Here is an 18,255-nt window from a genome sequence, read left to right on the forward strand (position 1 = left end):
TCTTTGTCCCATATCTTTATTTTTAAAAGCTGTAATGAGTTGAGAATTATGACAGTTCAACTAAACTTAAATTATTTTAAGCCAAAATTAACTACAGCCAATAAAATACTGACTTCAAAACCTGCATAGCCAAGTCCTCGCCCAAAGCCTTCACCTCCAGAAAGTTCTCTTCTGAATCAATCATTCGCCGTAGGACGTCGTACTCTTTGGACACTTCCGGGTTTGCTTCTTCACAAGCACAAGTTACTATTATCTGAAATATTAATTGATTATTATGAATTCATTAACAACCCATATTCGGCTCACTTTTGAGCACCTCTCAGAATGAGAGGGATTAGGCCTTAGTCCACCACACTAGTCAAATACGGATTGGCAGACGTCACACACGTAGATAATTTAAAAAAAATCTCATGTATGCAGGTTTCCTGACGCTTGATATTTGATATTTAATTTCTTAAAATGCATTTAGCTGAAAAGTTGGAGGTGCGACCGGACCAGATTCGAACCGAAGACAGAGGTCATGTCCAACGTGCTGTCACTACTGGGTTATCATACAAACATCCATATAAGTAACTTCGTTGCCAATGATAGTAATGAATACGCAAAGCTGAAGTAGCAATGGGCGGGGTCATATTTTGAAGAACCGACAGAATTTACTTTGTACATCAACACACACATCGGAAAACGTAATTCTGGTCGACCCTCTACTACGTGGGCCGATAACGGTGAAGCGGGTTATAGAAAACTGCTTGATGCATGCAGCTCCGGCATGAGGTATCGAAGTACCAACTAAAAAGAGTCCAGCAGTTGATATTGATGTGTATGATGATGGTAATTATGACGAAGATAATGATGATGACCATTATAATATTTCAATACCTTACAATGTGGTGGCAGCCTAGTTGGTAGCCAGGACACTTTATTATTCTCAGTGCCGATACCAGTGAGCTGGTCCACGGAATCCAGAAACAGCAGTAAGGGCTGCTGCTGCGATGCCATAGTCAGGAGCTGCTTGAAGTGCGCTGTTAGAGGCACCAGGTCGTCTGGTATGCTCTCAAATGGCAGGGCAAAGTTGTAGGATATCTGGAAGAATTCAAAATAAATCTAACTAAACATCATGGAAGTACTGTACAATTTAGTGTAGTAGGTTTCAGAATACTTTTCATTCTTTGAGAAAACGAAATTAGTTTTGTGGTATTTTAGGTTACAATTTTAAACAAATTTCATAGAAATCTTATACAACTTGTAGATTTTAGAAGAAATTTATTTCTTTGAGAAAAATAATTTAGTTTCTTGATTATTTATCTAGTGTGTTGTTCTTTAAGGTCTTTAAGGTGCTTAAGAAAATTACGTGTAAATAAGAAAGACAAAATATCCTCTCTGAGTGAGTGAATGATGAGATGTGTTCAACAGTCAATGTAGTTGTTTTAAAGGTTATGAAAACCGACTAACCAGTAAATCCTTAAAATTTTGTAATGCACAGAAATACATACTCTCATCTATTGTTAACATTAAACTACATTGCTGGATACGCTGAAAATTTAATAAAATGAAATAGTTGTAAATATCCTCATACGTACTTGCTGACATATGGATATGAGCGTGGGTGTCAGAGCGCTGGAGTCTGGTGTAGTTCCGAGGAAGCGGATGATGTTAGTCGGTCGAACTTCAGCGAACCATGTGTTGAGAGACATCGCAGCACTCTTCGCTAGCAAACTTGTCTTTCCACAACCACCTACAAATGCAATCATAAATACATGCCGAACATATCATAAGCATCCACGTTAGATACCTTGTCATTGAGTTGTTCTCTAAAAAACGGAAGTGTATAAAATTTTTGTCCAATTAAATGTTAATAAGTCAGCCGATAGACTTTCACTGCATGACATAGGTCTTTTGTAGGCCAAATACCACGACTCTAAGCAGCCTGTATTCAGCCTGCGACTGGTTTGATGTTATTAGTCGACCTGGTGTGATCTATCACAATTGTTCACTTTACGGCGCGTGGTCGCCGTTCCAACTTCGGACCCTAACATCCATCGACTCTTCGAACTATGTATCATGTCATTTCAGCTTCTAGACTCTTTGAACTAGGTATGTCAGTGACTTTGGTTTTCTTGCAGATTACTTATTTCTGATTCGATGACTAGCTCGTGCTATTACTAGTTGAGAGACTCTGAGGCTTCTTACGAGACTAAGCTACTAAGATTTGACTCACAACCAACAGCGTAAATCTTTACTTCTATACTAATATTATAAAGCTGAAGAGTTTGTTTGTTTGGTTGAACGCGCTAATCTTAGGAACTACTGGACGGATTTAAAAAATGCTTTCAGTGTTAGATAGCCCATTTATCGAGGAAGGCTATAGGCTATATATTATCCCCGTATTCCTAGAATGGGAACCACGTTGGTGAAACCACGCGGCGTCAGCTAGTTAAAAATAAGCTTGTAATAATACCTTCCCCATAAAGCACAAGTGGTTTGTCAGACTCGTTCAGCATGTAGTTCTCGATGTAGTTCAGATCAGGCTCTCTACCGTGGAACACTTTGACGGAGTTGTTGCAAGCGTGCAGATGCTGCAATATCTCTGTCACTATCTGTCCTTGCGCGCTGCTGTCTTCTTTACGCATGGCTCTGTGGATATCGAAATAGTTACGTTTATGAATCTCAGTAAGGCTAAGGACAAAACTACGTCGTGCACGGTAACGATCGGGGGGTGATTCCGCTATTTTATATTCGTCGATGTAATATTCGCCTATAACAAGTTTCTTTAGAATTTGAACTTTATTTCAACAACGGTTAAAACGAAATTTCCATGGGAATGAGCGATGTCACATCCCTGCAACTGTACAGAATGCAGCCCCAGAATTCTGTAAAGTTACAGCGCTGTGACATCGTTTGTTTCCATGGCAATTTCAATGTTAGTGACATTTTAACTTTTGCATCCTGTAATCTAAACATAAAGTTCAAGTTCGATCCTCCTCTGATTCGATACATTACATCAGTGGGCCTTTAGCAATATGCCTTTGACAACCTTTTGGCACAGTTGCTATGGTGTGTTTCACATAGAGATCCTGTGTTCCATTCTCAGCTCGCTCAGTTTACGGTTTTATATTTTACAAATAGGCTTACTTCTGGTCTCTCTGGTAGTTTCCATCGTACCGACAAAGATGTACCACTGAGATATTTAGCATTCCGGTACGATAGCGTGTAGACACCGTCAGAGATGTGGGTAGAATAAATCTTGTAGTCTTCCAAGTAATCCCGCTTTCATCTAGACTGAATCGAAGCTTAGGCTTAGAAGTGATACGTACGTAGATCATCAGGTCTGTCAGTGTTGCTTTGCTTGGATTTGTCAGTTTTTTGCGGAGAATAATGATGTTCTTAATATTCTTAATCTTCCACAAATTTACCCCTACTATTTAACGTAACTCATAAGCTTACCTGTCAACGAGCTTTATAATGTTCTTGTAGAAATGTGAAATGAAATGGTTGAGATATTCGCCGTGCGTTTCATTGTCCAACCCGTCTCGACCAATCCATTCTACGGTATACCTAGAAATTAAGAAAGTTGGTTAAAATACTCTATTTTTTCTCTTGGGTCAGTTCTCCCTCCAAGTTTTCAAACTTTTTCGGAAGAAAAGTTCAATACTTCTTATCCCGACACAGGAACTGAATCTAGAATCTCGTGATCTAAAGCCAAAACTAACCACTAGACCCATGAAGCAATTTATTAATTCATTCCAGGTAATTGAAACTTTCCGGTTTCCGAAACCCAGCGCCGGATAGCGCAGTGTTGGTTGACCCATAATAGGTAGACCGAAGACATCAACCAGGTTGCAGGACCAGCGTGTCCAGCAGTGGACGTCCATCGGCTGTTTATGATGATGATAATGAACTGAAACTTACTTCTGTATATTAGTAGTTTCGATTTTATTAGGTAATCGGACGTCTCTCAAATCAGCCAACAGCTTCGAAGCTTCTGCATCCAAGCTCCTGTTGAGGATGTCGACGAAGTTGCTGGCCTTTTTCAAGTTCTGCAGGTTGATGTTGTTGATGTACCGCACGTAGGCGAGGCAGTGGTTCTTCGTATTCTTCACGTTTAGAACGCCGTTTATAACTTCTCTTTCCGTTACTGTGAAGAAGTATAAGAATTAGGTTATTTTAATACACAGTAGTAAGTCTAAAGTAGTATTTTGTTAGTGGACTTATGTTAGTATTTTAGCAGTTTGTTTTTATATTACGTAAGAACCCCCGATTGATTGAAGGCCTCCAAAGATGTCCATTTGACCCTGTCCTGTGCTATTTGATCCCAATGGTCTCTCTCCGTTTCTTTTGCCTTCTGGGCCTCTCCAAAAGTGATTTAATAAATCCACCATTTCAGTTTTAGTGCAAAGCTCAAAGCGTCAATTGCTTTTGTAATGTGCCTTATTTGTGTTTTGTTGTATCTACCCTCAATAGCTCAACGGTAAGAGCGGTCGGACTCATCACCGAGGGGTGGTGGTTCGATCCCCGCCCCGTTGGTCTATTGTCGTACCCTCCTAGTACAGTCTATTGTCCTACTCCTAATACAGTCTTTCCCGACTAGTTGGAGGGGAATGGGAATATTGGTCATATTATAAAAAATATGGCAAAATTAAAAAAAAAAAAAAAATCTGTGTTAATTACCAGACATAAAATAATTGTGCATAGCGTCTTTGTCCATTTTGCCCGCATTGTACAGTTGCAGCGACGCCTTGCGGAACAGCTTCTGCATCTTGGTGAGCGTGTCCCACCACACCGCTTGGTCCTCGGCTTGGAGCTTCGGCACCCGCTGGAATTTCAGTAACAAGTCTACCATTAAAAACTTAAATGAACTAAAACCTTAAAAACTGGTTATCATCTAGTAAGGAAGTACTAGTTGAGTTGAATCAAACGAGCCAAAACTTGATGGGAGGATGGATTTGTTTAATTACGGAGTTCCTATGGCTATCTTCCCAGTCCCACTATTAGACCCTGGTTACCATCTAGTATCATAGTACTTGTCAAGACAAATCAAATGAGTCAAAACTCGATGGGTTTGCGTCGTTTAATTACGGAGTTCCTGTGGCCACCTTCCAGCACTCATCCTCAGACCCTGTTTACCATATAGTTTTAAAACACTCGTCATGATAAATCAAATAAGTCCGAACTCGATAGCATTGCGACGTTTAAATACGGAGTTCCTATGGCCACCTTCCAGCCCCATCATCAGACACTGGTTACCATCTAGTATCAAAGCACTTGTCAAGACAAATCAAATGAGTTCAAATTCGATTGGATTGCGTAGTTTAATTATGGAGTTCCTATGAACACCTTCAAGCTACATCATCAAATAAGCTTTTCGTCATAATAATATTGGATTGTCATAATATACATAAATGCAAAATTTCAGCTCAATCGGAAACTGGAAAGGGATTAAAAAATAACTTGCAACAATTTGATTACAGACCAACTGACGAGAATCAAGACCGGGAGCCGCAGCAGAAAAAGCTGAAACCGGTAAGTGGCAGAAGTATGCTCACTGACTGAGAATTACATATTTGTAATGTTTAGGTTACTTTTTATTCCGAAAAAATCCACGGTTCCCGCGCTATTTGTGAATAAACTGAATTTTACGTGGACGAAGTCGAGATAAACTTCAGAACGTCAGAATATAAAGTTTAAATAATTCATTTTGTTCGACATTAAAGGAACATCTGACATGAAATATTTTGTATTTAATTATTTGTTAAGGTTCAAAATAACCTAAAACTTTATCGCTTGTTCCGTTTACCCCAGAAACGCAAACAAAAGATTTAGAACAGACAATTCGCTGTAGGCTGATGTTTTCATTATTGTGGCAACGGTGAATGTAAAATAAACAATACTTTACACAAATAAAGTAAATCCATAAATTCATAAAGAGGCCGAATAAATATTTACCCATTAAAAGTTAAAACTCTCCTAACATTGGACGAGAACAGAACAAACTTTATCAATTTCAAATCCTCTCAATACTAGCTCATCGAACTGCGGCACAGAGGACTTGATTTAAAGTTGTTCTTCAGGTTTAAGAGACAGTCACAGTCAGAACTTCGTTGTTATAGCTAAAATTTTTGTCAGCTCACACTCCTCATCATTATTCGTCTCTCTGTTGAGCACGAGTCTCCTCTCAGAATGAGAGGGGTTAGGCTACCACCCACCATGCAGGTCCATTAGGGATCAGCAGTCTTCACACACGTAGAGAATTAAGAAAATTCTTTGGTGTGCAGGATTACTAACGATGTTTTCTGGCACCGTTTGAGACACGTGATATTTAATTTCTTAAAATGTACATGAATGCCTACCCAGTTGAAGGATAGAGGTCATATTTAGTGGGCTATCACTGCCTACTGAGCAATTTCCATTCTATCAAAGGTAAATAAGTATGATAAGCAGCTCTATAGTTTGGACTTTGGGAGTTAGGTGATTGCAAGGGTCTCTCTCAATTGTCCTCTCCCATCAATTATTCAAGTATATAACGTTTCTTCGAAATAAATTCATACAAACGCGTAGGAGCAGACACCCGCGACTCTACGTAAACTTCTTTTCTTTTACTAATCTTGCGGGAATTATGGATGGTTCCAGGATGTGTTAATCCAGGGTACTTTCACGTTTGTCTAGCTGTTCTTGTAGAATAAAAAAAGAAAGATAAACCCTAAATTTATGCCACACTTAACACCTTACCATTATTGTAGTGCCTGATACCACTTAGGCAAATCAAAAACCAAAAGTATTCTAAGCATCAGAACACCACTATGTCATATTTGGCACAACCTTGAAAAGGGATCCAGCTCAGCATTGTGCTGCATGTTTCAAATAAATGTTGGACATACAGCGCTGATGTTCAGCCGATAACCCTGAACCAGTTAACACCACGGAAATGCGTAGAGTAAATGCGGAATGGAGATGCAGAAACTAGATTGTAACTCTTGAATCCTGCTACTTCGAAAGTTTTCATGGTCCAAAATCCATATTTGTCTAGTATTGTCTGACTTTTCAGCTTTTATCAAATCCCGGAGGTCTAACCCCTACTGGCTCTCAATCCATTCTTCCTCGGTTCTAGGACGACTGACTTTATTAATTGCTCACTGAGTGCAATCTATAAATGTGAATTAAGATTTAACTTAGTTTTTCCAATTGGATCTTCTTTTTAAGTGTCGTCAATTTTTTATAGTGTAATAGAATTAAAAGAGATTTTATTTTCTCTGACCGTATATATGTAATAATCAAAGATTTTGTGCCCATTGCAATTAAGATTTTAATGTGCTTATGATTTGACGGCCTCCGTGGCGCAGTGGTATGGTGGATTTACAAGACGGAGATCCCAGGGAGACACCCGACTGGGCCAATTGAGATTTTCTTAATTGAGATTTTCTTAATTGCATCATCACTTACCACTAGGTGAGATTGTAATCAAGGGCTAACATATAAATAAAAATATAAAATAGTTTAAAAAACTAAAAAACACGCTAAGCAAACCCTTCCATCTAATACCCTTATCATGGAGGTGCATTTCAAATAGCCTGTCTGCCGTATTGGCTTTAAGTCATGAGATTATTTTTTCGTATTCCTGACAGCAAACCCTTTCATTTGATATCCATATCATGGGAGTGGATTTCAAACAGTCAGTCCGCCACGTGTCATCAGAACTCAGAGCGTGTGCAAAATTTCATCCTAATCGAAGACCGGGAAGTGGGTCAGGTCAGTCAGTAAGTTAGTCAAGCGAAGCTATTATTAGCTTCACTTGACTAATAGCTTCACTTTACTTTAACACTTTTTTTTAAAAAAAAGCTCGTGCTCAAGAGCGATGTTTACCTTGTTGTTAAAGTTGACAAGTATAGATGATATGGGCTGGAGCACTGACACCGGAGGTACAGCATTGGAGTCCTTCTTGTACCACGTATCCAGGAGTATAACATCCACACCACCAGCTGCCAGCTCATCCCTCAGCATTTGCAGCTCGGAAGACAGCACGTAAGTTGGTATAGGTCTGAAATTAAATCAATAAAAATAAAATAAAATAAATATACTTAAACAATACACATCACTATCTAGCCCCAAAGTAAGCATACAGAGTAGCTTGTGTTATGGGTGCTAAGATAGTTGATGTTATAATATTAATATACAATTATATACTACATATAAATACTTATATAATTTATAAATACACACAGACACTGGAAAACACCCATGCTCATCACACAAATATTTTCCAGTTGTGGGAATCGAACCCACGGCCGTGGATGCAGAAAGCAGGGTCACTACCCACTGCGCCGCGCGGCCGTCAGAAAAATCAATACATATAAATTGCCGTGATAACCCAGTTGATATGACGTCAGCAGATTCGGAGGGTGTAGGTTTGAATCCGGTCCGGGGTATGCACCTCCAACTTTTGAGTTGTGTGTATTTTCAGAAATTAATTTCGCATTGGGCTAGCGATGTTGACTATTAGCCTTAGCCCTCTCATTCTGAAAGAAGACTTGTGCGCAAACCAAATATGGGTCATTAATGATGATTTTGATGGTGATGATGATGATGATGACTTTGAGAAAACTGTGTTTTCTTGTAATATGTAATTTCTTGTAATGTGTGTAATAGTTATTACATGACACTAAAACATAAACAAGCTCTTTTTGTCTGTCTGTCCGGGCTAATCTCTGGAACGTATAAATTGATTTGAATGCGTAATTAGGTAGGGACTTAGTCCCTACAAAAACCATAATTTTCGCAGAATATGTGAAAAACGGAATTACACGTCATTCTTTTTCTGATTTTTTTCCAAAAGAAAAGAAGCCTGCATTTTTAACCGATTTCAAAAAAAGGATCTCGATTTTACGCGTATGTTTTTTTTTAATGTTTGTTACCTCACAACTTCGTATTTCTTAACCAATTTTGAAAAAATATTTTTTCTTTGTTAGAGTAAACATACGATTTTATTTTTCGCTTTTAATTTTTGTGATTTTGACGTCAGTTGATTTTTTTTGTTAAAAAGATTTTATCTTTATTAAGGGAAAGCTTTTGTTTATCTTATATTTACCTACGGAATAATATAAATACAGCAGAAGTTTCACCTGTATCCATATTTCTGGCCCAGAAACACCACAAAGTTGGGTCCCATAGACAATCGCTGGCAGTTCTTGATCTCTCGCATACATAACTCTGTGGTCATATGATCGTCGGTTGCCTCGTCTCGCACCCCCCACCTCATGTCTACCACCTGAAGTGAAAGAAAGAAAATAAGTTAATTAATTTTTAGTGTCACAAGCAGTACATTCTATCTAAGATATAACTGTCTGTAACACCAAACAGAAAGGGTTTACAGCTCAGCTGTTCATCGCAGAAAAGCAATGCCCAGCGCTGATTTTCAGCTGAGACCCGGGTGACGTCACAGTCAGATATATAATTTTTGTTTTACTAGCACCGCGATCCCAACCGCGAAATTCCTGTTTCTATGGGAATACTTGAATAAAATATAGCCTATAACACTTGCAAATAACGTGGTCTTATATTGGTAAAAGAATTTTCAAAATCTTACATACTAATAAAAATATGATATTTAAAATTATATTTTGAATAAAAAAAATAAAGAAAACCAAAATCAACTTTCAACTTACTTAAGAGAATAATTATTTATAAGAATTACTTGTGAAATAGTCATATATATATATATATATATGAAGATTTAAATTCTATTAAAGTATCCTTTTTCTCTATAATAAAGATGAAGAATTATTCTTCACGGGATTGCTGTCGGTTAAACTGGATTAGTTATTCAGCTTTATTAAATTTACGGAGCATTTAAAAGCGGGACAGAGCCTGTCCCGAAAAGCGGGAAAGTCTACGTCCCGCATTTTGGGACAAATATGGGCTTTCCGTTGATTTAAAAATCGGGACTTTCCGCTAAAAATCGGGACGTGGCATGTTTTTGTCCTGCGCGAGTAAAACCGCGGGTGTCCGCTAGTCGTTAATAGTGTAAATGTAACCGCAACCATTCGGCCGGTTGTTTGATTACCCGCCGCCATGTTTTCTATTACGAGTACAATACTGAACTATTCTTGAGTCAGCGCGGTGCAGGTTTTGTAAACATTTGAAGCTTGTGTTATATTGAAAGCAGTGCTATAACTGCAAGCAGGTTTCCTTCACCGTTTGAGATACATGATATTTAATTTCTTAGAGTGCACATAGAAAAATTGGAGGTGCATGCTGCATTCGAACATACGCCCTCCGAATCGAAGGCAAAAGTTATATCCACTGGACTATCACGGCCGGTCTAAAGTATAATTAGCTGATGGGAGAACAGGTCCACAAAGTTTCAGCCTTCCTAAGATGTCTTGCTATCCTAGTCTCTTCTGTTATCCCCAGGCTACTTGAGAGCTATAACAAATATCTCTCGCGCCACAGTGTAGCACGCACCTTACAACAACCAACAACCCCACGTATATTTCCGTCGCCGGAAGCGCCACGTGCTCTAAACGTACTATTTAAAACTACGCAGCCATGCAACTTGTTAACAACAGTACGTACTCTCCACAGGCAGAGTACCCACAGGACTGACGCTTACCATGACTGGCAGAACCCCGCGGTTTCACCCGCATAGTTTCCAGTCCCGTAGATTTTTTTTGTAAGTGATGAATCAGTCTAAGATGGAAGCAGGCTAACTTGTTAGGCGGATGGAGTTTCGGTTTCTTGACGACATCGTGCTGGAACGCTCAATCGTTTGGCGGTACAACTTTGTCGGTAGGGTGAGACTAACCACGGCCGAAGCCTCCCATTTAAGTAAACCTCAATCGGCCCAGCCGGGCATTGACCGCAGGACCTCAGTCTTGTAAATCCACACGCGCATACCACTGCGCCATAGAACCCAAATTACAAATACGGGGATAAATAAGTAGGTACATCAATAATAGCCGATGGACGTCCACTGCTGGACATCGGCCTCTTGTAATCCTACTAATATTATAAACACGAAAGTTTGTATGGATGTATGTATGTTTGGATGTTTGTTACTCTTTAACGCAGCTACTATTAAAGCGATTTGATTGAAATTTGGAATGAAATTAGATTTTACTCTGGATTAACACAAAGGCTACGTTTTATCCCGAAAAAGCCATGGATTCCCGAGATTTGCGAAACCTGACAATTTCGATGATATGAATGTTTGTTACTCTTTCACTGAGCCGAAACACCTGAAACTTGAAGTAGAGTCTGGATTAACACATAGGCTTTTCATCCCGGAAATCTATGGTTCCCGCAGGATTTGTGAAAAACTGAAATCCACGCGGACGAAGTCTCGGGCGTCCGCTAGTGACTTTATGATTTTGTATGAGAGACTAAAAAATAATAATGATGAGGGTTTTCCAAGTGGACGCAGTTGCGGGCGTGTACTAGTTTATATCTAGCGGAATTTGAAACTCAGAAATTCGAAGATCTAATATGCTTTGACGCTCCAAGAATTCCACTAACTACTAAAAAGAACTTAAATTTAATCCCAATTCCAAAGAAAATTCAAAAAAGGATGTTTATATTAATTGTAGTTCAGATGACCGCTTCTGAAAATCTTCTTCGTTTCCACTGACAGGGCAAAGCTTCCTTTTGCATTTCCACGGAAAACCCGCGGGTTTATTGAGGGATTATTATGAGAGACAAATCAAAGGGAGTTAAGGGGAGGTTGACTACTTAATTCCTTTTTAGTCTCAGACCAATTTCCTTCTATTGGACTTAATCGCACTCAAATTTACCAACAAAATTGTCTGTCGTTTTTTTAAATGGGACGAGGTATTAGTTTACCTCGTGCCCCTCACATCAAAATTTAACACCAATAAATATATCTCGTGTACACTACACACAACTATAAACTTTAAATGGTAATAGAAGCTTTCCGTGTATCCGCTTATCACTCTAAATAACTTTCTCTTTTCGTGTTTTTTGTCACGACAATATATCACCTCGGAAAAGAAGTCGTTGACAAGAGAGTTAGTCGTGCCGTCCAATATGTGTGAACAAAGTGAACCCTTCCATCTGTATAATTGAATACTTGTATATAAAAGCGAAACGTCATTATGAAATATCGATACTACTTAATGTAGAAAAATTAAATTTCGCAGCGAGGAAGTTTATAGTACTAGTAGTAGTCCGTTAAGAACGGATTTAACTGTAAGACAAAATGGGAACGCGATCAACATGCATAGTATTTTTTTTGTAAAACTGAAATTCAATCCAAGCGAGACGTTTTCACAAAGAGCTTCCCCTTAACACAATCGGAGGATTTGGAAACGGAGATGCGGAAGATATAAATTTTTATAGTATCTCAAAAAATAATCACTCCTTCGAAGAAATCGATATTTTTTATAATAGACTAGCTTATGCACGCGACTTACAATATGATTTAGTAAAAATTGCATGGAGTAAATTTGAAACTATACATATAATAAGTACAAACACTTCAAATTAAATATAGAAACATACGTACATTCTTACCTTTCCCTTATCAACGGATATCAGGTAAAATCGCCAAACAATTTGTCATTGAATAACAACAAAAGATCCTTTAAATTGATTCTCGATACATTCTTTCAGAAAACTTTCACACAGACCTTTTGACCGAACTATAAAAGATAAGATGGGAAAAGAAAAACTTGTGGAAACTCGCCTGAAACTCCAGTCCGTGTTTTTCCCGGCAGTAATCTTTGATCCGGGGGTAGCATTTCGCCATTAGGGTGTTTCTTTCCATTGTTGTGTCTGAAACCAGAAATTACATCTATACTCATAAACTATGTAAGAAAGTTGTAAGTTTTGATTGTTCCTTTGTTTGCTATCATCATCATTATCATCTAATGACACTGCGCGGTTTCACCCGCGTGGTTCCCGTTCCCGTATGAATACGGGGATAATATATAGCCTATAGCCTTCCTCGATAAATGGGCTATCTAACACTGAAAGAATTTTTCAAATCGGACCAGTAGTTCCTGAGATTAGCGCGATCAATCAAACAAACAAACTCATCAACTTTATAATATTAGAATAGATATTCGGATCACTGTTGAGCACGAGTCTCCTCTCGGAATGTGAGGGGGAGGAGGGCAATAATCCACCACGCTGATACAATGCGGATTGGCAGACTTCACACACCTAAAGAAATTGAGAAAATTCTCAGGTATACAGGTTTCCTCACGATGTTTTTACTTCACCGTTTGAGGCAAGTGATATTTAATTTCTTAAACTGCACATAACTGAAAAGTTGGAGGTGGAAGGTAGAGGTCATATCCACTGGGACTGACTGACTAGGGACTGGGGTATTTCCTCATTTCTGATTCGATCACGCAGAGAAACTACAAGCATAGCTCGTCTTTTCGACTACTTTTCGACTAGTTGGAGGGGAAAGGGAGTATTGGCCATATTAAAAAAAGATATGGCAAATATTCTTTTTTTTAATTCTTTACAAGTATAGCCTTGACTACAATCTCACCTGTTGGTAAGTGATGTAGAAATCATCTCACTTGACTTATTTAGGTTGATGTTGAATATTGCAAGGTAACTGGTTCACTATATATGGAGATTTTTAAATAAAACTCGAAGAGCACTTTTACACGATGCGTTTAATCCGCCATGTTTTTGGAGAGAGAGATAGGAACCAAGGGGTTGCCAGAATGAGACGCCAATCGTCGTTCGGAAATAGATAAGATTTTATGTATTGTAAATTCAGTTCGGAAATACTGAACAGTAAGTAAAATTTAAAATTAAATTTAAATATAAAACATCAATACGTAGTGACTCTACCGTTAGGTACCAAATAAAGTAAATACTTAGAGTATTTATTGCAAACAATTAGTTATCACAGACCGTCAAATGCACATGAGTGCGGGACACCGCAAAGCGATGTCGGATGCCGCGGTTAGTTCAATTTAATGGTTTTGGGTTATAGCTAATGCGTATGTACGCTCTGGTCCTTTGGTTTGGTCCTGTCCGGCTCTGGTTAAGAAGTCCTTGGTTCAAATACAGGACTGGGCTTTTAAAGATTGGGTTAGAGGAGCTTTAAGAGCCGTGTTAAAATCAAAATCAAAATCAAAATCAAAAATCATTTATTTCAAGTAGGCTCAGTTTACAAGCACTTTTGACACGTCAGTTGACTATTTGTAAAGATTCTACCACCAGTTCGGAAGGCAGGTTCTGCTGAGAAGATACCGGCAAGAAACTCAACAGTTGCTCTTTTGAAAAAGTCATACAGTATTATAATTTACAATTGATAACAATTACAATTTCTTATAGTTTTATTTCCTGTGTGAAGGTGGAAGCTGATCCAATGGCCTCCAAGCGCTTTTATCTTTAAGGAACTCATCAATGTTGTAGTAACCTCGACTAAGTAAATGTTTTTTAACACATTGCTTAAAGCTATGCATTGGCAGGTCCATCACAGTCTTGGGGATCTTGTTATAGAAGAGTACACCCAAACCTACAAAAGATTTTTTTACTCTTTGGAGACGATATGTTAGCCCAGTGGATATGACCTCTGCCTCCGATTCCGGAGGGTTCAAATTTATATTGGGGTTAGATGTTGCACAATGGGTCTAAGATCCAAAGAATAAGTAGGTAGACCTGGGGAATAGTATTTATTAATGAAGATAATACTTAAATTAGCTAAACTTATTATAAAAATAAAATATAAGGAAATATAACTACAACTACAAAATTAAAATAAATTAAAATTAAAACTAATACCTACAAATAATTATCGAAATTTGCCGCCCTTGGTAGGGTAGGTAGGTAGACCTTGTATAGTGGTCTATTAAATAGGCTGTCATATAGACAATGACAGCTGCATTGTTTTTCCAGTGATTAGCCTATGTAACGCGAGGTCCTGCATTTTTTAATACAAATAGGCTCGCGTTGACCATAATCTAACCTGGTGGTAAGTGTATGCACTCTTGTTTTAAAGGTACCCAAGTTATAAGACTAAGGAAACACACTTGGGAAGGGTATAATTCCTATTCCTAGCTCTCTGAAATAGTTAGTTCACGAAAAACAGATTTTCTTTGTTAAAAGAAATTTTTGGTAAATATTTTCAGCGCCGAATTGGAAAGTTGCAATTAATGGTGTTACAGCTCCGAGCCTAGGGCCTTAGAACGTCAAGATGTCCTGATCGTTATCATTAATATATTGTTATGGAGAACTCTATTACTACAGACATAGGGTTCATAATCGCTCGCCAATGGTTGTTTATCATTTTGAGATAAGAAGTTCTTTCGAGTTTCGTGGAATCAACGACAAGCGTGTGGACGCATCCAGAATGATCTACACACCTTTTGACGGGTGACGCAGAAGCATCGTCTGATGGAGCCCGAAGGCAGAAGCAGAATGACTCTCTAAGGGCGTCACCTCTGAGACTCGGATCTCGGCTTAGAGGGCTGTTTGGGAAGGGTGTTTTGGCCATAGTAAGTTGGTTTTACTTCAAGTTTTAGTCAAAAATTATTACCCTTAGGCCTTCCAAGCCGCATCGAAGTAGCATGGTGGATTTTATCTCCATAGTTCCTTTTCTATAGAGGCAGACCTTGGATTGGGCCATTAATATAGGGGTAATGTTGACAGAACTGTAATACTGGTACTTCTCCATCGATTTATGGGAGTTCCACGGCAGTTTTAAATAAACGACTAACCACAGCCTAGAAGTGAATGTACATATTATTACATTAATAGCAAAAAGGCGGCTTTCTAATAATTTAGTGGAGATAGTCACGCGATGTGATACTACGCTGTGCGGTGGAAAATGTTGAAAATTTAATTTACTAATAACTTAAACAAGCAATACTTGTATTTTATTAGCACACTAGTGCAAGGTTTCTCAAACTTTCGGGTTCGCGAGATTTACGTAATGGTGGCCTAAAAAGTGATAGCAAGTCAGAATTAAGGTTAAAATTGTCCAAAATTACTCCTAACATTGAATCCATTTGCGACAAAAACAAGCACACCCGTAACCTTAATATTACAAGGACCTTTCTTTTGGTACTTTATGTGCTACCTTTTATTCTTTTTTTTTTATTTTTATTTCAACTGCAACAGTTTTCAGTTATGTTGGTTATGCGCATTTTAAAATAAATGCTTTTGTCACGTGTCTCAAACGGTGAAGGATTCGTGATGAAACCTGTTACTGTACTGTACGTATAAGGGTAGGTATGTGGCCAATTGGTTCCGTAGTTCGCATTGACTTTCATTTTTAGAGTTCCGCGTAAAAGAAATCAAGAAAATTTTAGAAATTTGCTTGCGAAATTCGATTACAAGCGTTTTACATGCAATTACTGTACCTGGAAGAACATGGCTGCCATCCAAATTCATTAAACATGGCGACTTTGACTTTTGCCAACAAACTTCACATTATTTATCGAGCACAAAGATTTATTGCACCAATTTGTGTAATTATTCCGTCTTTTATAATACCACAAACTTTACCTCTTTTATTTTACTTTTCTATACCAATATAATATTGGTATAGAAAAGTAAAATAAAAGAGGTAAAGTTTGTGGTATTGTAGGGGATATCCGCTGGATCTACTGAACCGATTTATAAAATTCTTTTACCACTGGAAAGCTACGTTATTTGTGAGTGCCATAGACATATTTTGGTGGGTTAACTTGCTCTCCTAGACACGGGGTGTAACACCACTAACTTCACAACTTCAGGCTGATATTGGAAAATACTTGAAAGAAAGAAAAATCAAGGGTCTGTAGCCATGCGGCACTTTGATCCTTTTTCTACAATCGCAAATGCTTTAAAATAAAAAAAATATATGGGAATGATATTTGTTATCGACAGATCACGTGATCAAGTTGTCGATCCGATCCAATACATTTTAATAGTTTTCGAAGCGTTAACGCTTTTTTTTTATTCTTCACAAGTTAGCCCTTGACTGCAATCTCACCTGATGGTAAGTGATGATGTAATATAAGATGGAAGCGGGCTAACTTGTTAGGCGTAGGATGAAAATCCACACACAATATCGTAACGGATCGCTTCGCGGTACGTCTTTGGTGGTAGGGTGGTAACAAGCCACGGCCAGACCCGGACCAGCCGGGAATCGAACCCAGGACCTTCGTCTTGTAATTACACCGCACATACCACTGCGCCACGGAGGCCGTTATAAAAATCGTTTGTAGAAAGAGAATAAATGTACCATGGTCACAGGCCCAGGACTCGAACCTAGTATTTTTATTACCTTGTTATAAAGATTTCCATGGTGTAGGTAATACTCATTGTCCTAATTCCCCATAATCTAGATAATGGTAAAGCGCAATGGATAACCACTCAACTTGAGTGCGCCACAGCCGCTAGGGATTTGAGTTATAAGCTTACATCCGATGGTCTCTGACGGTATGTGTAATTACGCTTAGTGGCTTATAGTGGCGTGCACACGGTTTTTAACCAGGGTAGTGAAAAAATAAAAGGAAATCTAAAATGATATCTAAAAACTCCACCATCATCATTAGGAGCCGATGGACGTCCACTGGACATAAGTCTCTTGCATGGACTTCCAAACAGTCATTTGTTGCTAACTTCGCAAACACAATAACTCGTGGCTGACACTGTACAAATTGTCTAAAATGGAAATATCCTTCTTCAATACTTCATTAATCTTCATCATCATCATAGCTGCCGATGGACGTCCACATAAGCCAGATGGTTGAAGGTCGTTTCTGATGCGGATCTTAGACTATTAGAAATGAATGATGATGATGATGATGATGATGATGATGATGATGATGATGATGATGATGATGATGATGATGATGATGATGATAATGATGATGATGATGATGATGATGATGATGATGATGATGATGATTTAGCTTTCAGACTCCTTAAATTAATGAATTTTGATGATGATGGTACGTACCTGTGAAAGTGGAGCTGGTGAATATCCTGACGATCTTCGAGCTGACAGGAGGCAAGAGCTTCAAGGAGCCAGTGAAGATGAGGTCAACTGTACGGTCGTCCATACTTCTGGGTTAGCTTTTTTTATTCTAAAAGAAGAGAAGGATTGCATTAGTATTCCGTAGATGCATTGTGCTGGTGCTGCGTCCATTTATTCATTTATTTTATTTATTTATACTTGCACAAAATTAAATTCATTAGTGTTATCGTACTCTAAAATAAGGCGGCAGTCGATACTCAAGTCACTGACTATCGTATGGAGTCAAGCACGAGCGAAATCGCAGACTGGCAACC

The 18,255-nt window shown here is 38.4% G+C and overlaps 1 protein-coding gene across 1 annotated transcript in view; it reads right to left on the reverse strand.

The window, feature by feature from the left end:
- Positions 1-18,040, reverse strand: part of LOC112054243 (NACHT and WD repeat domain-containing protein 2) — a 41,821-nt gene extending 23,781 nt beyond the window's left edge. The window contains exons 1-11 of the mRNA XM_052889221.1: positions 17,924-18,040; positions 12,692-12,780; positions 9,114-9,259; positions 7,858-8,032; positions 4,669-4,813; positions 3,910-4,135; positions 3,445-3,555; positions 2,459-2,634; positions 1,581-1,735; positions 880-1,083; positions 114-253 (exon numbers count right to left, since the gene is read on the reverse strand). Coding sequence (XP_052745181.1) covers positions 114-253; positions 880-1,083; positions 1,581-1,735; positions 2,459-2,634; positions 3,445-3,555; positions 3,910-4,135; positions 4,669-4,813; positions 7,858-8,032; positions 9,114-9,259; positions 12,692-12,780; positions 17,924-18,026 — 1,670 coding nt within the window. The 5' untranslated portion in view covers positions 18,027-18,040. The remainder of the gene's footprint in view (positions 1-113; positions 254-879; positions 1,084-1,580; positions 1,736-2,458; positions 2,635-3,444; positions 3,556-3,909; positions 4,136-4,668; positions 4,814-7,857; positions 8,033-9,113; positions 9,260-12,691; positions 12,781-17,923) is intronic.
- Between the last annotated feature and the right edge of the window lie 215 nt (positions 18,041-18,255).

Source organism: Bicyclus anynana, chromosome 25 (assembly GCF_947172395.1).
Source record: "Bicyclus anynana chromosome 25, ilBicAnyn1.1, whole genome shotgun sequence".
Classification (NCBI taxonomy): Eukaryota; Metazoa; Arthropoda; class Insecta; order Lepidoptera; family Nymphalidae; genus Bicyclus; species Bicyclus anynana.